This window comes from Colletotrichum godetiae, assembly GCF_030913485.1.
Source record: "Colletotrichum godetiae strain CBS 193.32 chromosome Unknown BDP55scaffold_45, whole genome shotgun sequence".
NCBI classification, from domain to species: Eukaryota; Fungi; Ascomycota; class Sordariomycetes; order Glomerellales; family Glomerellaceae; genus Colletotrichum; species Colletotrichum godetiae.
The window spans coordinates 168,131-191,082 of record NW_026851293.1 but is presented as its reverse complement, the minus strand read 5'-3'; the positions used below and the strand labels follow the sequence as shown (position 1 = coordinate 191,082).

General features: G+C 50.7%; 7 protein-coding genes and 1 non-coding gene across 8 annotated transcripts; 5 read left to right on the top strand and 3 right to left on the bottom strand.

Annotated features, from left to right (window-relative positions):
* Positions 1 to 2,736: 2,736 nt before the first annotated feature.
* Positions 2,737 to 2,816, top strand: BDP55DRAFT_t271. The gene has a single exon. It is a non-coding gene; the product is annotated as a tRNA-Thr (tRNA).
* A 427-nt stretch (positions 2,817 to 3,243) lies between these two features.
* On the top strand, positions 3,244 to 4,615 carry BDP55DRAFT_288468 (uncharacterized protein). Its single transcript, XM_060566534.1, has 3 exons — positions 3,244 to 3,668; positions 3,741 to 4,190; positions 4,311 to 4,615. The coding sequence occupies exons 1-3, from the start codon at positions 3,422 to 3,424 to the stop codon at positions 4,517 to 4,519; spliced, it is 906 nt and encodes a 301-aa protein (XP_060425625.1). The 5' UTR covers positions 3,244 to 3,421; the 3' UTR covers positions 4,520 to 4,615.
* A 53-nt stretch (positions 4,616 to 4,668) lies between these two features.
* Positions 4,669 to 6,694, bottom strand: BDP55DRAFT_675527 (uncharacterized protein). The gene has a single exon (XM_060575753.1). The coding sequence runs from the start codon at positions 6,682 to 6,684 to the stop codon at positions 4,711 to 4,713; it is 1,974 nt and encodes a 657-aa protein (XP_060425624.1). The 5' UTR covers positions 6,685 to 6,694; the 3' UTR covers positions 4,669 to 4,710.
* A 1,336-nt stretch (positions 6,695 to 8,030) lies between these two features.
* BDP55DRAFT_635690 (uncharacterized protein) lies at positions 8,031 to 11,525 on the top strand (the record flags this gene model as incomplete). The annotated part of the gene is made up of 9 exons (XM_060572803.1): positions 8,031 to 8,108; positions 8,420 to 8,878; positions 8,911 to 9,011; positions 9,144 to 9,369; positions 9,475 to 9,787; positions 9,847 to 9,948; positions 9,989 to 10,254; positions 10,315 to 10,781; positions 10,817 to 11,525. The coding sequence occupies 9 exons, from the start codon at positions 8,031 to 8,033 to the stop codon at positions 11,523 to 11,525; spliced, it is 2,721 nt and encodes a 906-aa protein (XP_060425623.1).
* Positions 11,526 to 12,405: 880 nt separating this feature from the next.
* BDP55DRAFT_718785 (uncharacterized protein) lies at positions 12,406 to 13,453 on the bottom strand (the record flags this gene model as incomplete). Its single annotated transcript, XM_060578419.1, has 1 exon — positions 12,406 to 13,453. The coding sequence occupies one exon, from the start codon at positions 13,451 to 13,453 to the stop codon at positions 12,470 to 12,472; it is 984 nt and encodes a 327-aa protein (XP_060425622.1). The 3' UTR covers positions 12,406 to 12,469.
* Positions 13,454 to 15,615: 2,162 nt separating this feature from the next.
* BDP55DRAFT_696710 (acetyltransferase) lies at positions 15,616 to 16,374 on the top strand (the record flags this gene model as incomplete). The annotated part of the gene is made up of 2 exons (XM_060577601.1): positions 15,616 to 15,669; positions 15,733 to 16,374. The coding sequence occupies 2 exons, from the start codon at positions 15,616 to 15,618 to the stop codon at positions 16,372 to 16,374; spliced, it is 696 nt and encodes a 231-aa protein (XP_060425621.1).
* Positions 16,375 to 16,481: 107 nt separating this feature from the next.
* BDP55DRAFT_560178 (kelch repeat protein) lies at positions 16,482 to 17,553 on the bottom strand (the record flags this gene model as incomplete). The annotated part of the gene is made up of 2 exons (XM_060569964.1): positions 16,482 to 17,323; positions 17,382 to 17,553. 2 exons carry the CDS (start codon positions 17,551 to 17,553, stop codon positions 16,482 to 16,484), a joined length of 1,014 nt encoding a protein of 337 aa, XP_060425620.1.
* A 4,639-nt stretch (positions 17,554 to 22,192) lies between these two features.
* BDP55DRAFT_560070 (Chloroperoxidase) lies at positions 22,193 to 22,837 on the top strand (the record flags this gene model as incomplete). Its single annotated transcript, XM_060569957.1, has 1 exon — positions 22,193 to 22,837. The coding sequence occupies one exon, from the start codon at positions 22,193 to 22,195 to the stop codon at positions 22,835 to 22,837; it is 645 nt and encodes a 214-aa protein (XP_060425619.1).
* Between the last annotated feature and the right edge of the window lie 115 nt (positions 22,838 to 22,952).

Genomic DNA, 22,952 nt, shown 5'->3' with positions numbered 1-22,952 from the left:
CCGGGAAGGGAGACGACGCCGTTTACGGCCGAGGGCCTCGCTGGGCAGTCTGTGTGGCTGGCTTGGAAGGGGCCGCAGCAGTTGGCACATTGGGGCCTGGCCATGCAGGGTCCCGTTTCGTGTGAATCGGAAGGTCTTCCGCAGTTGCTGCAGATCGGTCGTCGTCCGCAGAACCGGTTGGAGTGGTAGCCCTGGCAGCCGGGGTCGTGTCGGATGAGCGTCCTTCGTTTCTTGACGGGCAGAGATCTGCCGCTTTGGTTGAAGAGCCTGAAGGGCGTGACCTCTGATGTGAATGATATGAGCCAAGATATTTCGTTCGTGACTGGGTTGGGCCCAAGGCGGGACGGTCGAGCAAGGACAGGCTTCTGTCCTGTCTGTGCGAAGACCTCATCTTCAACGAGTGTGGCTGGGTCCAGGACGTCCCCGCCAATGCTGTGTAGTTTTGTTGGGCATCGCGGCACAACGTAAGTGTACCACTTGATAGGCGTCTCGACCTGGTGGGCGCCGAGGCATTCCGCCAGCTTTGCCTTACTTGCAAGTAGTCTTTCCTGTATTTGCTTGTTTCGCGGCTTCAGAGAGTAACCTGTGCTGATATGGTAGACGTGGGGAAGGTCCGCTAGCCCCAGGCCAACGGCCTTACAGACGATCTGTCGTACGGCGAACGGTGCGATCTTCCGAGCGGCCGCTAAGCTTTCTTCCGGGACGCGGGCAAAGATGCGGAGGTCCTCCTTCGGCTGCGCCTGCGGCTGATCCTCGGCGGGGAGTGTGGCCTTCGGGCGGGCAGAGCTCTGGCAGCTCTGGCCGCTCCGGGTCGCCGCAGTGGTGTTGCCCGCCATCGGTGCGACGACAGCCGCCCAACTCCGGGCCGCTATTGGGCTTGTCTCGTGATTGATCAGTCTCTTGAGGGTTTGAATGACATAGGCAGTGGCTTCTTTCGCGATCTGCTTTCTAGAACCGTCAAAGCTGGCGACAACGCTGTCGACGGACCGTGCAATGGTCAGAAAGACGTCTTTCCGTGCCTCGTACTGTCTAGCTTCTTCTGCAAGGGCTGTCAAGACGGACCCTGTGGCAGATCCGCTCGGAGCAGATGCGGTAGAGGCTGCGGGCCCCTCGGCCGAGGTAGGGGCGTCGGTGGTGGCATCAAGCTGGCTTCCCGTTAGGCTGGGCCGGGTCGGCTGTGCCTCGGCGTCGCGGCGTCGCTTAGCTCTTGAGGTGGGGTTCGGCTCCGGAGGTGTCCCGGAGCCTGGTTCGGGGTCGGCTTGGTCGGCCGACATCAGTCCGGTGCCCGACGGCGGCTGTGAGGCCATCGCGGATGCGGGCTCCGGCAAGGGGAGGTGAAGAGTTTTCGGCTGTTAGTAATTTGGTGGTAGGCTCACTCATTCACTAACAGCAGATGCCAAGAAAAATTAGGCGAGAGGGAAGTTGACGTGTAAGTAAGGTACTCCAGGCAAGCAGGAGTAGTTCTTGAGAGCTTGATGATGAGGCAGGAGGCGTCGTTGGCGTATGCAGTCGATAAGAGCCTGTCTATCCATTCGATGTTCTTGAGCAAGCATGCAGGAGAGCGGTCTGGACTCCGAAGAGGGGTAACGTGACGGACAACGCAAGCTTCGTTTAGTAAGAGTAAACTCTGTTGAGGCAGCAGCCTGGGCTCGATGCTTGTTGGTATGGCGCAGCTATGACTTCCCAGTATGGAGATGTATACACTTTCTATTCTTTTCCTTTTCCGTTGAAAATAAAGCCAGTGGAGGGGGGTGCAATGAGTAGAACGTTAGAGGAGCTACGCCTCTCAACAATACATTTGCAGCCGTGAAAATGATTTCTAGCTGCTTTTAGCACACCAATCTCGTAACAAGTCTCGTGCACAGAGGCTACGGCTTTTCTGGTACAATCATCTGAAGAACAGTGGGATGACCCAAAATATCAGGACTGCGATAACGCATGACTCACCTTAATTTCGTTCTCATAGTTCCCGAACAACATTGATCCGTGAGCTTTGTGTAAAGTTCAGGCTTCCAGCGTATACATGAATCAATGTAATAGGAAGCAAGCAGCGTTGGAAAAGCTTCGAGCATGCTCACTCGAGGCAAGCCATGTCGGTACCAAAGTTGTCAAGTTGAGGGTTCAGGGCTGCTCCCAAATGAAACAGAAGGACCAGTCTTCAAGTAAGATTTGAAGTATCGATGATTCCACACAAAACTTCATGTCGTATGACCGAAAGGATGTCCATTAGAAGCCCTCCATGTTTCTTTGGAATTGTCCTGTAGATTTCCATGAGCATTGTAATATTCAAGGCTGAAGAATCTTATCAAATTGACTAATGTTTCCAAAGATAGTAACCGAAGTGACACTTCGTTCTGGACTCCTTTAATTCCTCAAAGTTTCTGACAACAGGATGCGTTCAAGACACAATTTAAAGATATCCCTAATCATGAAGAACGTTCAAGGCTTGAATTAAATATGACTTTATGGCCCTCGGCCACGAAAATCTATCCGAAGCTTTGAGTCTTGCATTTAATCTTGATGTTTCAACTCCATATAAGGCTATCAGATCCCCAACATTTGCTTCTTATTCCCATCAGTAAATCCAAAGCAAGCCATTGCAACTCCTGAAACTGACGATACTTCGCTTGACCTCATCTGCCGTCGTCCTGGTGTCGGTCGTCAGTCGTGGCCCACCGAGCCATCTCCTTCCTGACTCGGCAGGTCCTTAGCTACCCATTCCCTTGCAGACTCCAAGCCTTGTTGGCTAAGTGGTATAGCGTCTCACTAGTATTAGTGACATGAGAAGATCGGCGGTTCGATTCCGCCACGAGGCAATTCGCAGCTCACAATGTGGGCCATTCCGATTTTTGTTTTTGGATCTAGTTGACGACCGATGCAAGGCGATGAATTCGCGATCGTGCTCCACTTACTTCATGTTTTCCCTGTCTATGTGTCCATAGTAAACTGCAATCCTTCCTTTGATAGAATGAATTTCGAAAAACTCTAGTTGAAAGAGCGATTATTCCAGTCAAGCTGGCGCAAGTCTTGTTCTCACAGGATATATCCTTTGGTACGGATGCTTTACACAGTTTTAATAACAAGCGCATTTCGCAGACAGATACCGACCTTGGAGGTGTGGAGACAGCACATGTGGAGGACCGGCATCGGCCGTCAACTCAGTGTCGGAGTCTCTTGCCTCAATCACCTATAAAGTGTGGCTTTACGTAAGGAACTTTGGTCGCCAAAGTCCTCTAGAGTAGCGGGGTTCGACCGGTTCATGGAGTCGGGATGCCGTAAGCACAATGAATGATATAAGGACTTCAGTCGACTTCCCTTTAGTTTGCACAGGCTAATCTCAAGTTTCTTCCTACTCAAGGTGTTGCTCTGCCAACTTTCATTCTCTCCCCTACTCGACTGAAACGTCGACAGAAGTTACAAGATGTCAGCCGCCGACATGGATCCCGCGCAGCGTCTCAAAGATCGGAAGCCGATCCCGAAGCCCGTTCCGGCTTATCTCCCGACCGCCGGCTCGGTGCTCACCGTCGATAAGGAGTTGTACGGATCAGCGCAACAGGCGAAGCGAGTGTTGGTCGAAGAATTTACACTGCCGATCCGGTCCGGAAGAGCATGGAAAGCACCCGCCGGATCAATCGTGAGGATTAGCACCCCAGAGGGTCCTCAAGTCGGTATGGAACGAAGCCCATCTTATCTTGAAAGAAGACGAAAGAGAGAGAGAGAGAGGCTTATTCCGGCCGCAGGTGACTTGAACATTTGGAACGCGCACAACCCCCGCGAACGCTTCTGGGCGAGCCGCACGAAGCAACTCCACGCCAGCCACGTTTCGACAGGCGACCGGCTCTGGTCTAATTTACCTTACATGCGACCCCTGGCCACCATCATCAAGGACTCGTTGGACTGGTACGGCGAGGACGAGCACGGTGGACGCGTGCACGACCTCCTCGGCACACGCTGCGATCCGTACATCAACACGGTTCTCAGTGGCGGCAACTACAACTTCCAATGCCATTCTAACTTGACACGCGCCGTGTTGCCGTACGGTCTGATTGAGCAGGACGTCCATGATGTGATTAACATTTTCCAAGTGACGGGATTGGATGAGCAGGGACGGTACTTTATGAACCCATGCCCGGCGCAGCCTGGAGATCATATCGAGTTCCTGGCGGAACAGGATCTTTTGATGGCTTTGAGTAAGTGTCGCCCCCTGTTATGGGAAGCTTTTTGTCTGCGCTGCGACGACATGGACTCCAGTATTCCGGGTTGACGGAGCCATGATGCGGCTCTGAACACACAACTGACTGTTATCATAGGCACTTGCCCTGGTGGTGACCTCTCGCTTTGGGGCTTCGGCGAGGACAGCGAGGAGGAGATGATCAAGTGCTGTCGTCCGCTCAAGGTTGAAGTATTCCGCCTAGAGGACGAGGGTCTCTTGCAGCGCGGTGGCTGGAGACCTGCCGAGGTTTCCAAGTACAGCGGACGTCACGGAATGGAAATCCCTCTGGGGGAAGTTCGCAAGTGATTCTGATGAACGGTACGGCTGTAGATGCCTAGATGGTGTTTTGGAGGAGTTACTTTTGGGAGGCTTGGGTTGTGAGGACTGGAGTTAGGCGCGCGTGGCGGAGTGGGATGGAGAAGCCAAACATGACGAGAACATATATGAATGTCAATGCCTCACAGCAAGTTGAGTATTAGATGTCGCCCTGGTGTCGCCTATGATGTATCACGTCCCTTGCGCCTCCCAATGCCGAAATACGGTCTATCCCGCTGAATCGGCAGAACCGCTGGCAACAAACCAAGATGATACGAGTTATTCGCATCGACCCCAAACATGACCGATGCCGAGCTCCTCTTCTGCATAGTCAACTCATCAGCAGCGCAGCTTCCATGCAGCTCCTGATCCCACCAAGGCCCCCTGACGGCATTCGCGATAGCCAAGAACGTCGCCGCTCGGAACGGCAGACCACGCGACTTGCTCCTCCAGATATCCAGACAACTGACAGAGAAGACGACGCTTAGCATCGCCAATACGATCCACAGCACCACGGTCCGCATTATGTACACGTCCTCCTTAACCCTCGCTATCACGGGCACGGTAGCGGTGCCAAAGTACCCAGCCGTCGAGATCGCGGCGATGGACTGTGCGATGTTGCCGAAGAAGTGGCCCCAGTCTTCTGCAGTGGGGATCGCGTAGAGGGTATCAATCGTTTTATCGACGATTTGGAGTTGTTCGCGGAAGATCCACCAGGGGATGGCTGTCATGTAGTCCTTCAGCACGTCTAGTGCAGCTGTGTCGATGGCTGTGGTGTTTGATCCCGGGTTGCCCACACAGTCCGTCATCAACGTTCCGTTAAACGTGCAAGCACCGACTTCCCATGTGAACTCAGGTGTGCACTTGCTGCGGGAGATCCAGTGGCCCTCGGCCGTCTGTGTGAGGCTGCTATCGTTGGTGAGAGTCTCGGCCTTGAGGGATGAAGAAGGGCCCGCGGAGATGAAGTATGTGGTGCCGCCAATGGGGACCTCGTTGATGGAGGTATTGGCTGCGCTGTTCCAGAGGCGCAGGCTTTGCGACTCCTGCTTCTTGGGGGTAACGTCGATTGTCTGGTTACTGGAATCGGGGAGGGTGAAGGTGTAGGAAGCGTTCGCGCCGTTGAGAGAGGTGGTGAACGGTATTTCGGCAGCGGCTTCGCAATTAGCGTCCCAGTGGTACAGGACTAAGCCGTGGTAGGTTGTGTTGACGTTGAAGGTCAGGTTATGTGTCGGGATGGGACCAATGACGCCCGAGAAGACGTCGACGAGGGCACTTTGACTGACAATGTTTCCGACAAAGGTATAGACGGTTCGCGAGAGGAAGTTATCGTTGTCATCGAGAGTTTGCTTGAAGGTACCCTGCCCGTTCCACCCCATCGCATTGGCTAACCTCGTAACGGAGGAATCATCCGATGGGAGGATGGGCATTCCTACAACATCAACACTTGTGATGTTTTCGTAGAATGCTCCTGTGGTGAGCATCAGTGTGCCGACGGGGACGATCGAAGTGCGAATGACGATGAGGGCGGCCTGCATGACAGCGTACCACCACGAGTATTTTCCCAGAATCCGTAGCGTCCAAGCACTCGAATCGTCCCCTATCTTGTCCAAATCCGCCAGGAGAACGGGCCGCTGCGCCGTGAGAGCGAAGAGTCGAAGGTGTCGAAAGTCGTGCATGATCCATTGGACCAACATTCCCGCCGGGGCAAGTAGTGCTGAAAGCGCGATACCGGAGTAGAGCTGGTCGACCTTCAAGGCGTCCGGCGTGCGGAAGACGCGCTGCATGTAGTAGTCTCTGTCAACCGCGGGTCCCTGATATGACCAGACAACTGCCGCCACCGCGGCAAGAAGGTAAACCAAGATGCAAGCGATGTAAATCTTGAGAAACTTGAAGTCCTGGAACCTGAACATGCGTTCGGCCGTGGTCCCGCCATAGTGAAGCTGTCCGTCCGGCGGTAGAGACCCGCTTTGCGGGGTGGTCTTTTCGGCAGAGGCCCGGTCCTCATCGGATACGGCCCGTGAGAGGGAGCTGTACTCAATTTTCGAAGCCATGACAAAGGAACCTACCCTATTCCATCCAGAGTCTCCCGAGAGTCGTGAACATGAGCACGCGAGCAGGAGGTGATCAGAGATTTTAAGAGATCCTTTCCGCCACATGCTCCTACACGGACACGGACACGGAGCAAAGACACCCTTGCTTCCAAGGCCTGTGAATCTATCTACTGCATGTCAGCCTCTAATTTTGAAGCCTGGCGATCCTTCGAGGACCCACCCGGGTGGGATCAACGTTGGGCTGAGGGTCTAGCCCATCGTACGCAGCCACCCAGAATAGAGCCGGCTCTCAATTGGACAATCTTTGCCCCAGAGTGAGAACAAGCATAACCACCCGCGCTTAGTGTGGCATCTGAATCAAGCTACCCAGCGCTGCGTGCGCCAAGGCCAACGCACCCTCAGCCACTTACTTGAAGACTTGCTGAGGCCTACTAGAGAAATGGGGGGCGATACGTGATGCCACCAGTTCTCATTTGTCGCACGGTTCAAATCACTGCCGCCAACAGTTTAGACGAGATTTACCTGTTAGAGGGGGAAAATGTAACTCGATTAGGGGGCAGATTACTGACGAAACCAATAAGAGCCTCTGTTTGGTTCGTCATTCGTACATGTAAGCCATTCCGCGATCCCTTCAGGCGCGGACATACACTTTCTTCGTCTATCAGATGTTGTAGATTCATAATGATGCCTGCTAAATTCCTTGCCTCTGGATAAGTTCCGAGACACTACAATAACACCAACCACCCGCTCAAAAAAAAGTCTATCATTGCCATCTGTGGTTCAAAAGGAGCTCAATTCATTGCGGCCGTTGAGCCCGTTCTTCGTTACCTTCACTCTCTGCCTCAATCCTGAATCACCCTTGGATATTGCTTCCCTGCTCATCTCTTCGACTTCCTTGTCATCATTATTTTTCGATGTAGCCTCCTGAACCAGACCTTTCACTTCCAAAGACACAATCTGGCTTAGTGACATCCATACATTCCCCAAGCTGCTGCAGGTAGTCAACCCGAGAAACAAGATAGATGTACGAGACCATCCCATTGATTTGAGGTGACAATCTTCGTGGCGGCCTGACCTGAGATACTGGTTTCACGGCGACCGGGAAAGAGGTCTATAATCTCACACGGATTGGCCGCACAGCAATAGTCGCAGACCGGAACCATCTCCACACAAGAATACCTAAGTCAGGTCTAGGTCTATGGCACTTTCCACACGGCTGCAAGATATGTGATATGCGGGTCACTGTAGCTGCACCGATTCCATCGCTTACTTACAGCTGCGACTCGTCGACGGATGATTCCTAACCAAAGGCATGAAAAGTGCTTCACCTACGTTAGCTGCAGATCAACAGCATAAGACAGCTACTTTCTCTCCCTAAAGATCTCCCATGCTCTACATCTACATCGACAATATTCATTCATCAAACTCTCTCTTCAACTTCACCAACAGCCATGCAGCTCATCGCTCAGTCAGAATGGATGCAGGACCAGAAGCAAGCCGAGGTGATGAGCCCCGGCAAGAGCTTTGAGGTCATACAGACTGCTTCTGGCATCTCTGTCCTTTTTTCCATTGGCTCCGACAATCATTTCTATGCTTGTCGTGAAGTTCAGGCTAGCCCTACTGGCTGATCTCGCATCGACCTGGGCAGTAATCTGCTTGCATCACAAGATGGAAGACAAGCCGTAATCAAGTCATTTTCTGTGGTCCAGAACCCAAATTCACTGTATTTCGACCTGGCTGTAGTGGCGACATTGTAGGCTCGGACCAGATATTCGTGTCTACCGGTAATGCCAATACGGATGATGCCTAGTCTCGAAGCGATGGACGACTGGGTATCCAGTGGAGCGCGATTCCCTTTGATGCGAATGGGCGCTCGTCTAGTCGAGATGCTCTTGGGATCGATTCCGTGTATCTCATGACCCTTCCGACTTCTGGAGCACCTGCTGGCTCCCTCACATGTTTTGTGGACGTCCTTCGGCCACAGCCTAATACTCTACGGCTTCTCGATCGTTGTTATATCACGCCTCAATCCAAACGAGCATGGAACAAACACACACTGCCTATTGATCTAACTTCTGAAACAATTCAAAGCAGTCTGAGCCGTCGTTTCAAAGACAGGGTGGGGGGCATATACACCTTTGGCCAGATCAACGGTCGTCTTGAGCTCATCTACGCCCCTGCGTTCGACTTCTGGAATTCCAAAAATCCGCCAGCACCCGCCAGGTTGGTAGTACCAGATAACGCCACATCTATTGCAACCGCTATAAACACTGCTGGTGATAGCCATCTGTTGTTCCAGGTCAGCAGGGAATATTTTATTACCCTCCGGAGCACCAGAAGGATGGCTCTTCAGGAACGCGGATCGTCACTACCGATTTGGTTGCTCAGGTCACCCAGTTGACTGCCGAGTTCATTAATGGGACAACTGCTCTGTATGGCAAGAGTCCACAGGGTGATCTCTTCTACACCACTTGCAAAACTGGTTCTTAAGCGTCCCCCGATGCTTGGTCGTTACCAGTCCGTCTTCCGTCTCACATTGAGAACTAAGCCTTGTTCCTGAATAGGAAAGCTGGCAACAATACCCTCTTTACGCATGTCACCGGTCAGCAAATGGCACAGATCACCCAAGACCCTGTTACGCGTGATTGGGCGTCGGGGTCCATCCCCCTCCCCGCAACAGATGTGAACGATATCCTTGAGATCAGTTCCTTCACTACGCGTCTAAGTGTGTTGGATGACTCTGGCGCCGCCGTGGCAAAGACAGATATTCTTCTAACGGCCACAAGCCCTGTGGGCGTTTATGTCAACGACGCATACCGCATATTGAGCCCGAATACTTCTATCTAGATTCCCTCTGACGAGACCGGCATCATAACCATTGTCCAGCCCGCATAGGACATGTCAGCAATCTCGTACAAAGCCACCATTTCGAATCAGGCCGCAGTGTTACTCAACATTGACCCGGCTGAGAAGGTCAAGTCCCGGATTGCAGCAATTCAGTCTGGCAATGACCTCAAAAATGCCGCCATCACTCGGACTGATGGCACAACTTCATCACTCATTCCTCTTGATGTCTCTCAATCTGATTGTGATGCTGCTGCCACCGCGATTCAACAGCTGGTCAAGGTTGCAAGTACTCTTCCCTCTGATGGAAGCCCTCATTCATCTTCCTTTGCGAACGGCGCCAGTGTACAGCCGGCAGCACTAGGTAAGACAGCCATTGCTAAGCATTCATCGTCGTATGCTAATATTTGCATTCAATATCAGCACAGATCTTGAACTTGCAAACACCTCCGCACCAGCCTGATGCTCGTATCTCCATAATCGATGCTGTGGTCGCTTCTTCCAAGAACATCTTTGTCCAAGCTGGTAAACTGTTTCGCTCCATCCTTCATTCTGCGTGGAACAGTGTCCAAGAACTTCGTTATTCGCGCTGCCAAGGGCGTCTATGAAGTCCTTGTTTACGTTGGGGATGCCATCTACCGTACTGTGCTTGATTGCGTCTCCGTAGTATCATATGCAGTAGAATGGGTCTTTACGAAGCTCAAAGTCACCTTTGATGACCTCAAAGCTTTCCTCGGCTTTGTTTTCAACTGGGCCGATATTGTACGCACTCATAAGGTCATCAAGAATGTTGCAACCAAGTATGCACTCTATGGTGTCTCACAGATTGGGGTCCTTCAAGAATTTATCAACACCAACATCGACTCCCTCGAATCGACAATAACCTCCTAGGCCGATATTCCTGATCTCCAAGACACTGCAGGTCAAAGCAACAGCAAGGCTTCGGGCACTCTAGGTTCCAGCGAGCCTCAGAACTACTACGCCCAAGATGAGGCCAAGTCGAATATCAGCATTGCGAAGACCACCGCCACCTCGGTTGAAATTGCAGGTGGTAGCGACTGGGCTAGTGTTCTCGAAGAGCTGAAAGGAATAGCTACGGCCGAGAAAGATATCGTTAAAAAGAGCCTTGATCAGATAAACACCCAGATCATTGATCCATTTAGCGGCTTAACTCCTCTTGAGATTGCCAAGAGGCTGATAGCCATCATTGGCAAAAAAGGATTGGAGACGGCCAAGAATATCGTCGTCAAAGCATTGGGCATTGTGAAAGACCTCACGAGTGCAGTCATCAAGGAGTTGAACAAGCCAATTTCGATTACCGTCATATCTGGGCTATACAAGTCAATTGCAGGCGAGGAGTTAAGCATCATGGATCTCGTTTATCTTGTGGCAGCAGTTCCGGCGACTCTGATTTACAAAGTGTCACCGGAAACACCCCATTCCCTAACAACGCCTCCACAGACGCCATTATCGAGGCTTCCGATTTCGCGTCGCTTCGGAAAATCAGGCTCGGCAACACCAGCGTCTACAAGAACTTCACTATTATGGCCGAGTTTGCAGCCATGGCAGGACTTGGCTTTAGCGTTATAACCAACGATGTGAAGATGCCGTTGATGGCAGAAGGAAAGCCGCAAAAGGTCCCTGATATCATTAAGCAAGTCAGCATTCCGATAAAGCTTATGGTTCTCATGCCCAGCTTCATCCAGCCACGATCAGATCATGACTCCTGGGAGATCCAGATGGATGGTGAGATGACTGATCTTGCCTTCTTGAAGGGTTTTCTTGACGCGACATCGGTTGGAGAGCAGGAGCTATACGGGATAGTGTCTCCGTACATTGACTATTCTATCAGCGCTCTATGGGTCATTCCATTCATTCCATCTATTGGAAAGATGGTCGCCAATCATCAGAAGACGAGCTCGTATCTGTCGTTTACCACTCGCCTTGCCTACGATGTTGCTGTTATGACTGGACCTGTTGTCTGGAACCCTGACTTGGATCCTGAGACCAAGTTGATTGTTTTGGCTGTAAGCAATGGCATTATCATTGTAACTGCTGGTATCAGTGTTGCGACAGGTGGGCTTCTCGAGAACGATGGCTAGAGGTAAAATTCTAGGGAATATTGAGCAAATAAATCCAAAGATATACGTACCATTTATTGACTAGTGCTTTTAACTATATTTTTATAATCTCTTATCTAAGAGAGAGAAATCCAATGATATAACGGCAATAACTATTCCTGTTTAATTCGTACTCTCTTTGTCTACTAGGATGAATTCGCATATGTAATGTAACCTTTACTTGAAACACTGCGATGAGTGGGTGTCTACTAGATAGGCAACAAGTAATACACACTAGATAGTAAAACCCACCTCTTTGATTACGTTAAATGGCGTCAACATGGATGAGCTCTCCAGTCACCCTGGCCATCAATATTGAGTTCTTTGATGCCAATCCAGTCAAGGCGTCATCTTCAATATTCAGTTAAAACGGCTGATAAATGTGTCATGTTCGTTCTCCAAAGCGTAAGGCTCCTCATCTGACACGTGTACCTCTGTGCCCGTGTGACATCCGCCCCCGGTTCTGGACAAATGACAGAGTGATGCGACTCCAACCGTTCAACCGAAAGACTGAATCAGTAAAGTCCATCACCAATAACACCATAATTCTCTCGTATCACTCGAGGAAACTATTTTGAAACAGAACGAAGCTTCATTCTCCTCAAACTCTGGCTTATCGATCCCATTCCAGATTTCTTCCAAGGTAGTGTAGACGAAGTCCTTCGCTTCGTCTGTAAAATAAATGGTGAAGCTCTCGAGATGCGGAGAGTCACCCTTCTGAACGGAGTGGGCAAGCCATTCAATGTCCTGAAGTTCCGAATGATGATGGTCCAGGAAAGTTAGGCTTCGGGGCGATCGAGGGAGTGTTTTGATGAATGCATTTGGGCCTGAGCCGTTCTGGTCATTCCTGGCAAAGTCCGCTGGACCCACCGAAAGGTATTCAAGTCTTTTGAACATCCCGAAAGTATCGAACCATCCGTCCTCCTCTATTCCACTTTCCAGGTGGAACCAAACGTAAATGTAAACAGAGTATCTGAATGTCGCACAAGCGCCCGTCGGACCTTTATAGGGGATATGTTCAGTTCATCTGAGAACCAGGAAGAACGCACGAAGTAGTCAAAAGAATGAAGACCAGGCGGAATCTCGAAATTCCCTTGCTGATTTGAAGAAACATCATCCACGAGAGGTGCTTCCCAAAGAGTCAGGTGCTTGAGCTTTTTGAAAGCGTTGAATGCCTCTGCCGGGAGGCTTTCAAATCTGAACCCTTCAAAATTCTCAAGGTTGAGTGCCAGACAAGCGAGCAAGTGGAAATGTGAGAGATCCATAGTCGTACCTATGTGGGCGCCCAAACGAAGAAAAATCAAATTTTGAAGCAAAGCCTCCGGTGTCTCAGATGGTGAGATTAAAAGAGCTGGCAAGACCGACCAAGCATTGTCAATCTGGTCAAACTCTTCATAGCCGTATTTCAAGTCGGGGCCATCTAGCCCAGTGATCATTACTTGAGATACACCTTGGAGCTGATGGAAGAGTAGCGAGGATAACACCGTATCGTACAAGCGAGAACTGTTTTTACATTCTTCCAGTGCGGTGCCGAGGTTTGGCCGGCCGATGGTTCGAGCGAAAGGGCCGAGGTTGCGGATATCATCCATGGTGCGTTTCAAGCGGCAAGAAAAGGCCCTTTCAAAGTGTATATGGACTTGGCCCACTCTGGAGCGGAGGTCCTCCCGATGGTGCAGAACTTTGATCAGTGACAAAATGCTGACGCCGACTGGATCCCAGACAGCGAGGTAAATCTTTCGATGTAGGAGAGGCTGGGCTACAGACTGAAATGACTTCGATGCTCTGGAAAGGATTGCGAGCGTGTTCTGGTCGGCTATCCGGTCCTTGTTTTCGCCAATTGAGGTGTCATTCTGGAAGCATGCGGCAATTTCGCCCAGCATTTCGGGAGGAAGACTCGACATCGACGCCATCGTACGGCTGGGAATAATGGGGAGAGCAAGGCTCAAGGCTTCGTTGGTGCTATGGGCTTCGTCAGTCTTCAGTCACCTCTGGGAAGGGTGGGCAATTCCTACCTTTCCCTGATCGAGGGCATGCAACCGGAGGTCAGCGTATGACGGACGCTTAGATTTGTTTGGCTGTTCTTCTCTGTGGTGTTTGTCGAGGGATCCGAGGGATCAGGAAAGGATGGCGATGGTGCGAAAGAAACAGGTTCCGTGATTGAGGGAGGAAAAGGGTGGGAGGAAGAGAATAGAAAGGACGGAAGGGAGCTCGGTAGCACTTGTTGTGTGGAAGGGGCGAGAAGTGGAAGGTGCCTCCCAAATTTCACCTTCGCACCTTCCTCAAGCCCATCCCGAGAGGAAAAGAAAGAGCGAGTTGGAGTCCCATGCTGAAGCAGATTTCCTCAAGAATCTTGTAATTATTCAAGCTTGGTAAATATCGCTGCTGCGTGAACTACAGTAAGTAAATATTTGGTACAGCACTTCGTTTAAGCTGACAACTCTTCAGCTTCACGACTGGGGGAACAGAAGACGCAACAGATTACTTTTATTCAACCAAAAGCTTCGTAAAAAGCGTCGCATCTGGTTCGTCTTGTACTGAGGCTTATTGAAACGACAAGAAACTAAGCAAAAGATCAGTCAGAAGCCAAATATGACACCGATTCACATCTGGTATCTTGAAGAGATCTCATTTTACTAGGCTACTTAGAAGGAGCATCTGATACGCACTCATATTTTCTTACAGATTACAGAACCTAAGCAACAATTCAAAGACAAAACAAATCGTTCCAAACCTCAATTGCTGCATCACATGGCCCGGTATCTGGTGTTGAGATTCCAGCCGCGTTGAAGCAGTGAAATAATGTACTGACCACCTTGATGAAGACGGTTCTTGACCCTCTGCGCAAACTCCCAGTGAAGCTTCTTGACACGGCATTTACCTCGCACTCTACCTTGCCGCTTCTGGGATGGTCGGTTCTTCTGTCTGTACAGGTAAGCATTTTTCTTCTTCCTTCGTTGGTAGAGCGTCTGCCGCAACAGCCGGCATAGCTCAGTACCGGGGGTAAGCAACCTGGCGAGAAAGTCTCTATCCATGACTGCCTTGTGTCTAGACAAGCGCTTATGGATTCTGGCTTGCTCAAGATGCAGTTTGACGATGTAGTCATCATTCTCGAAGCCCCAGCCGGTCTCGGATACGTTTGGGGTTCTGGGAGGAGTTATTAGTTCAGCCGAGCGACGCTGGAAGGTGCGCACTTGGTCTTGGCCATTGAAGCGGACGCGCTTCTTCTCGACTCGGAAAGACGAACCCTTGGAGTTCTCTTGGGTAAGTTGGTGTTGATTGCGACATGATGGATGAGATGCACTGAGGGATATGGACTTGAGGCTTAGACACTCGGGCACTGGGCCTTATGTAGCCCTTGACAGGCTGAAGCATATGGCCTCAAACTGTAGGACTAAAGAAGTCGACCTCAGGACAGTCATGTAGATACATGACACATCGATAATATATTCGACCTCAAACAAAGGTCGAAGATACTGCGTACTGTTTACACGAAGTGTGAAATAAAAACCCTTGCCATGCCTTCCTTTGAAGTCTGCCTTTGTCTCCGTCTGAGACCCAGAAGCAGACCCCATCACTAAACCGTCTACAATCACTTTGGGCCAATAATACAAGAATCAGACACAATAAGATGCGTAAGAGGCCCGTTTGGAATCATGGAACTAGAAGCTTAATGAAGTTGGCCAGCCGTGTTGAACAACGGAAATGCGGGGTGATTATTTCGGCGCCGAGCTGCCTGTCTAAGCTCATTAGACGGCAACCGGTGAGCAGGAGCTCCGACCGACGTCATTCTCATGCTCTCATATTCTTGGTGTCCTTATTTCTCAACTTCATTGCTATTTATCGCTCTTTAACATAGACGGCGCTGTATTTCTTGAGTTTCGCTGCTATCGGCAGGCTAGAGATGCCTCGCGAATGTCAATCCAGCAGCAGGTCAATCCTCCCCAGTCTAGTCCGGAGCGATTTACCCCGCTACCCCGCCATCCGGCCATTCAGGCCCCGGTATCACTACACTGCGAGCGGCAACCTTTCACTTTCAACTCAACGGCTCTCATTCCAGCTCAGCTCATCGACCATGGCTTTCATCCGCCCGTACAGGGCATCTGACTTTGATGCGACGGGTCATATCGTACGTCTCGAAAGTTCTTATCGAAGCTTATCTTTGTCCTGCAGCGACTGACAATTAACCCAGTGCCGCGCTACGCTACCACCCTCCCTCGAGCGCTCCGAAGCAGCGACCAGGACCGCGCCTTACCTATGGACACATCAATACACTCACCTCTCACCTGAGACATGCCACATCCTTGACGACGGCGAGGGAAACTGCGTCGGCTACTGCATCGGCTGCCCCAACGTGGACGACTTTGCGACTGCGTACCCGCGGTACATCAAGGAAATCCTTGAGATCTCCAAGGAGCTGGATGGGAGGAAGCCCAAGAGTCTCGAGACGAAAGAACCATGGAACTTCCCCGACACGGGTGAGGTGAATGAGGAGGCTCTTTTGCAGCAGGCTTTCAACCCGACATGGCTCGTGCTTGATGATGAGAGGAAAGAGCTTTGGGGCAACTGGAAGGCTACGATGCATATTGACCTGCTGGAGCCGTGGCAGGGGAAAGGCTGGGGAAGAAAGCTGATTGACAAGTTCGTCGAGAGTCTCAAAGAGGCCGACCAGCGCCATGGCGGCTCGAGCGGGATCAGGCTCTATGGCAAGGGCGTGCATATTGGCGTTGGTGGCGAGAACGACAAGGTCGTGCCGTTCTACGAGAAGCTGGGATTCCGGGTATATCCTACAAAAGAGAAGGGGTCAATCTGGATGGTGAAGGACGTTGAGTAGATTCACTTTCCCTCATGTCCTCTTCCTAACATCAAGTTCAATTCAATATTACCGTGACTAGCAATACCAATCTCTGTTTATCGAAGAAAAAAGAAAAAACCTCCACTTTAGGCGAAGTTGAGTTTCCAGACGTCCCCGAGCCTCGAATTATCCTCAGCAAGGCCTCCGTGTACAATCACACTCTGCTTGCTTCCATCAACCACCACATCCGCATCAAACCATCCCCTCGGCGGTGGCGCATCCCCCTCGAACACGACCTTCTCCCACTTCCTTCCTCCAACATCGAAAGCCCACACGTCCGAGAGCATCTTCCCAGCACCAGCGTGGCCCAGTGAACTGGGATCACGCTCACCGAAGAGCGTCACAAGATGTGGCTTGCCGCCGACGTCAACCGCCACGAGCGCGGACACGCTTCGTGCCTCGGGACCCTCAACGCCATCCGGCTTGTACGAAATCGTAGACCACGCAGCGGAAGCAGGGTCATAGACATCGAGAGCACCACCTTGCTCCGAAGTGCCGTCGAAGCCGTTCATACGGTACAAGTTGCCCCCAGAAAAGGCGATAGACGCGCCGCCGCGTGCTGGGGGAGGTGCTGCGGCGATCTCTTTCCACGTCTTTGACTTGATGTCGAAGGACCACAAGTCAGAGAGGCGGCCCTTCTCTGGGCATCCTGCGTGGACGTAGATGGTCTTGTTACCGTCTGAGGCGGTGCAGTGGTAGCTCCGACCAGCCGGGTGTGGTGCGTTTGCGTCGGTCGGCTTGAGGAGGTCCCAGCGAGCTTGGATCGGGGTGTATCGCCAGACGCCACCACTTTCCTCAACAGGTTCCATGGCTATACCGCCGCGGCCGGAGAAGAGGTAGAAGGCATCTTTCAGCACCGTGCTGGGCGCTCCGACTCTCGGAGTTGGGGCCTCGGTGTCGGTTGAGATGGTCTTGGCCGAGGCCGAGTCTGCTGGAGGAGGTCCGTCAGTGGTGAGAGTTGGGTATGGATTGGTTTGAGAGTATACCTTTCTCGGAATGAAGCTCGACAACGTCGACTTGATTGTCTACAGGCTCTCGTGGGAGGAGCTCACCGCCAAAGACGTAAGCTTGGTTACCGACCACCGACACTGCCTGTGAAGAACGCCTGAGGCGGTCGTTAGATGCGAGTCGAGCCCAAGTGGCGCGAACTTTGGCCATTTTTGCGGAATATTAAATATGCTAAGAATGATTTAAACAGACGGCGAATGCGTGGGGCATCCAACACAACTTCTTCGCAGGAAGCCGCCATACTTATAACTGGATACCCTAGTCTTGAGATCCGTTATGTCTCGATCTGATGAGGAGCCTCACCCAATACTCCTGCCCAGCCAGGTGCTCCACCACACAATCTGACCAACGATGTCAAGCATCGCCATGTTTCTGAATCACGTAGAACGTGTCACTGAAAATGTTGGACGCACTGTGGTTCGGCAGACAAGGTTGTAATCTGCTCATGCCGGAGCCAATTTGTCCTCCGTGACTTATGTCATCGGAGCTTGTCTGGTTGTGTTTCCTCCGCTTAGTCACGGTCATAAGTCCTACCTCGCCCCGTTTCCTATGGGGAACCGCCCTCTGCCGTGCACATCACGGAGAAGAAGAGGTTCCATGTTCTTAACGCCGAAATCGGATCAAACAACAGCTTTCAGACTTGATATACGACTGGAGCTCGGAACTCTTAGGCGTACGTATTATTGTCGCCTTATGCTTGACCAGATGTTACTGGTCAGGTAATTTTCTTCCCGAGGAGTTTACTACCGACGCGTGAATTTTTATTAAGTACATTTAAGTAGGTGAGGGCCACTCGAAGAAACAATAAAAGAGTTCACCCCCCCGGTGCTGAAAAGGGGGCTACATCTCTTGGTGCTCATGCCGGGATTCGAAATTGGGTACTCGTATGCGCTGAGCCTGTCGTCCAGTAGGCTGGTTGGCGCGAACAATTGGTGACCATCAACCATTCCACCACCACGCCACATTTTGACCTGACCCCCGACCTAGAGGGCGCCTGCTGTGTTGGTGATAGAAATAGAGTTGAATGGGGGGTATTTACCCTTCTCGTTTCTTCGGATGAGGGTATTAAAGAGTCACGTACGGAAGGCACGACCAAGACTACGCTCCTTCCGAAGTTTAAGTCATAATTACCCGGATGGCGCTCCCCCTTGTGTAAGAGGTACACGTTGCTCTAGGAATCACGGTGTTATATATGTGGTTATCGATGTTGGCCTGAAAGTTCAGTGTTGGAACAAAGGGCTTGGCCTAGAGTAGAAAGAACATTGAACCAAGCTGGGTTAGAAAAATGGGATATTAATAGTGGAGGAACTGCCGTTCGGTTACCTTATGTTATGAACGCCTCGAATTTCGGAGTTGCAAATGTGATATGTGCCCAAGTTTACGAATTTCTCTTTTGTTTATTATCGCTCTATTTATACCACAACTTTGAAGACTTGGGGATAGAAGAGTCTTAGGTGCGGGAAATGCCTACAGATCAATATTCGAACTCAATATGAGAACCTTAAAAGCAACTTCTTATGCTCTATGTTGAAATTAGAGGGCATGCGATATAAAGAGATGCCTGAGCGGCTAGCTAACACTGCTTACGGCTGATGATGTTGTCGAACCCAGGATCGTCAGATATCTTACACAACTATACTTTTTGACGTTCCTAAATCGAATCAGTGCTTTCCAGTGATTCCTTGCCTGGCCGGGTATCGATACACCTAAGCCACCCTGCTGTCCGAGCAACCAGCAGGAATATTGACTTCACCTTTCCAACCGGAATATACACATACCTCCATTTATTCAAGTCTTGAGTCACGTGTTATGTAAAATTCACTGGATTCACCACCAAGGAGTGATGGAAGCTACCGGACCATTCCTTCCAGTCAATGGGCCTTCCTTCCTTCCCCATAAATGACAGGTTCAGCTCTTAATTCACCTCACCAGGGGGTGAGAGCTCCAATCCTCTTTTCTTCCTCGTCACATTCCACGTCAAATGTTGTTTTCTCTTTCCTTTTGACAACTTCAACCCGTGAGACTCTTTGAGGCGTCTTGCTCCTCTGTCGATAATCTTCCAGCAAACAAGCAGCTATTCCCCGGGAGCCTCGGGCTTCGGATTCCACGACAACCCTGGTGCAACTGTTCCGGACTTCAGCACCATGGATTTCCCTAAGGGCATCGAGGACATCAGAGTCCACGAGCTTACTTAAGATAACCGTTGTTACTTCGCAGTTGGGATTGAGGTTCGGGAAGGTACGCTAGAAGCACAAAGGAGTCGAAAGACTGATGGTGGATGCGACTTTGCTTCAGGTCATTCTTTAATTAGCCTCTGGACAGTCTTTGCCCGCAATGATACCCGGTAACAGCAGATCTGGGGCAGGGTAGGAACAGAAAGGATGGTCCGAAGTGCGCTACATACTTCGTAGCACCATTGCGAACAAGAGATCGGGCTGGGTGCGGAAGCGACCGAAGAAGGCCTCCGAACCTAAAGTCTAGATAATGAGCTAAGGGAGCTGCACCATCACCTTGAGTTGAATTCAAAGATCCTCGACTGATTGCGAACATGGAATGATATTATGTTTCCATCGTTTGAAGCCCGATGATCACGCTTGCTTGGCGTACCAGCAAATTGTGACACTGAACGTTCTTGTTCAACTTGAAGCACAATTTGTCTAAGAAGCATAAACAGTACATGTCTCATAATAGCTTCTATTGATAGCATTGTGTCATGTGTTCTCTTAAACGATTCAAGTCTTCCTGACAGACAGGTCTCTATGAGACCTAAGACTGTACGTTAGCCGGATACTTCCTGCTCTGATACAGCCCCATGAAATCACGGAGAAGCTTGTTGTGGGAGCGTATACATCAAGTTCGATGTCAAGTGCACTGACTCCATCACCATGCTCTCTTGGAAACATCCCTGTGGCCAAGTAGGTAGGCTCATCGGAGTACTTACTCATGTACTTGTCCTTTGGCCATTCACAGCTCGCCTATGATGCAGTCCGTAGAGCGAGACCCTACTAATGAGCTCTAAAATTTCGGGATATTGTCACGAATACACTGCTCCAGTCAAGGATGAATAAAGTCAGCAAAAATGTTGTTATAATGTTCATATCAGTTGCGAGGAAAGTGTTGACAGGTTTCATTCCGCTTGAAATGGCAGCATAATGCGCGCTACAAGACATGAATAAGCGGTCGGAGACTTTATTTCGGCGTACTATGCAGACTTCGTCTTTGGTCGTCTCGAGGGCTTTGAAGATTATAAGGCGAGACAGACGGTGTCTGAAGGAGTTGCGAGGGATGCACTCCAAGCCTCTAGCGCAATGATATGGGGAACCCCGAGTTGGTGTCGAGTCATCTTGAGCGCAACCGCCCGACAAAATATCATCAAAATCTCACCATGACTTTGTCAAGCTTTTTTGTTTCCAAATATATCAGTCAATATGTAATGCTTCATGCTGGTTGGTTGGCAACTGAGCATAAGAACTTCTTGGAAACTGGCCTCAGAGTTGCCTTACTTGTGGCTTCTATATAACCTTGACCATCCGATGTTTAGTTGTGCCATATGGTATCTTCTGCGAAAAGTCCAGTCGCAGTTGTTCCAGGTAATGGTAAGAGCAGGATCTTATCTCGTGACGAGGGTACTAGAATGCTACGCTGTGGTAATAGCAGAGGGCCTTTCCTACTCGCTTGAAATGACGATCCGACAACCTGTCACCCCGTCCCTTTCTGCACCTCCGCCAACAAGCTTGAACAATGACCAATGCCAAGGCAGTGATTCGTCAGAGATGCCATGATGCTTTGTTCAACCGGTGCCTCCATGTTACACTGAACCCCAGAATAGGTCGCTGTAGCCGAAAGACAGTTATCAGATGGTCTGAAAGTTACCTTCGCCCAGGTTGCGTGCCAGAATGCGAGCTTCGAGCTACCTAGAACAAGCACTAGGGAATGCCATATCCAACATATCCTTGCGGCAGACTCTCTCCGAAGTCAGTTCGGCAGATTTCGTCAGAATAGTATTATAGGGCTGAGTGATGTGGCTTGTTGTGTCCTTTTTACGGAGTGCTCCGTACCTAATGTGCAGAGAGCGGCGCGCGGGTTCCGGCAAGGCCCCGACTACTTACGGCGGGAGCTATGATCTACTTGCCCAGACGGGAGAGGCCGGGCAGATGGATGCTATACGTGCTCGGTAGCTCTGCAAAGTGATTCGATGATTCGATCTATTGGCGTTTGTAAAACGGTCATCGTTTTAAAGATGATATTTATTGGTCGCTGGTGCAGCCCATTGGTAGTGTTTGCCGTTCATCCCACTGGTGAAGCTTTAGATAGGCCTGAGCTGAACCTTCTTTGGCTTTCTGTATGAATTGTGTTTATGTCGTTTCATTTCGACGAAAGTCAATTTGGTACAGTAATCGCCAAATTAAACCCTCGGTCGACTGGACGTCCGGTGTAGCACGATTCATACCGGCCTGCTGGCGACCTTTAATGGCTCGTTGGATGCTTCTCCGGGGACCAATTGAGGCGATCTAGACTTTTGAGCTTATCTAGATAATAGACTGCCTCCGCTGGCCCGATGAAGGTGATATAATCAGTTCGTTTAGTGTGCTTGCTGATTTAAAATAACCACTCCTTACGACGCGTTGCTGGCCATTCGTTCATCTAATACTTGACTATTCAACACAATCACTTTTCATTATCGGTCGAAGTCAACATGTACAGCTCAACGTTGATCATGGTTCTGTTCGCAACGGGCAGCCTAGCCTCCGTTCTACCCCGGGCGGAGGACCCGGCCTTCAAATTTCAAATGGCTCCCGACAAAGCCAGCCGATCACCTTGCCCGGTTCTCAACGCTCTCGCCAATCACGGATACCTGCCTCGAGATGGCATGGACATCACCATGGACCAGCTCAAGTTCGCCTTTAGCAAAGCGCTCAATATCGACGAGAAAGTCACAGTCTCCCTCAGTACACCCGCTCTCACAACTTCGACCACAGGCAACGCGAGTACCGTCAACCTGGCGGACATGGCCAAGCATAACGTCATCGAGCACGACGGAAGTTTATCTCGTGCGGATCAGGCTGTTACAGGTAACGCCAACAAGTTCGACGCTACGGTCTGGAACCAAGTCAAGGCTCAATTCACCGGTCCGACAATCGACATCAAGACGATGGCGAAAGCCCGGAGTATCAGAATCAGCGCCGCGATGGCGGAAAACCCTCAGTTCAACCTGACGCCGGCACAAGTCAAGACTTCCTTTGCTGAGTCTGCCTTTATCCTGGGTGTCATGGCTGGCGACTTTAAGGCTCCGATGGCCCCGACACAATTCATGAACATTATCTTCGAGCAGGAGCGCTTCCCGTTCAACGAGGGATTCAAGACATCGGCCACCAAGGTTACGGGGGATCAGGTTGATGCCTTGGGTGCGGCTATCATGAAGGCCACTGCATGAAGAAACCGATTCGAGGGTTATACGGGAAAGACGCATCTTACAACCTCCTTGGGTGCATGTCTATGTGCGCAATCAGGTCCTGAAGTCGCTCTTTTATCATGGAGAGATGCAAGTG

Excerpts from the sequence above, each read along its gene's own strand:
- BDP55DRAFT_675527 (XM_060575753.1), bottom strand. The coding sequence starts at position 6,684 with ATGTGGCGGAAAGGATCTCTTAAAATCTCTGATCACCTCCTGCTCGCG.
- BDP55DRAFT_288468 (XM_060566534.1), top strand. The coding sequence starts at position 3,422 with ATGTCAGCCGCCGACATGGATCCCGCGCAGCGTCTCAAAGATCGGAAG. Across the intron at positions 3,669-3,740 it reads CCCAGAGGGTCCTCAAGTCG|GTGACTTGAACATTTGGAAC; the intron begins GTATGGAACGAA and ends TTCCGGCCGCAG. Across the intron at positions 4,191-4,310 it reads GGATCTTTTGATGGCTTTGA|GCACTTGCCCTGGTGGTGAC; the intron begins GTAAGTGTCGCC and ends CTGTTATCATAG.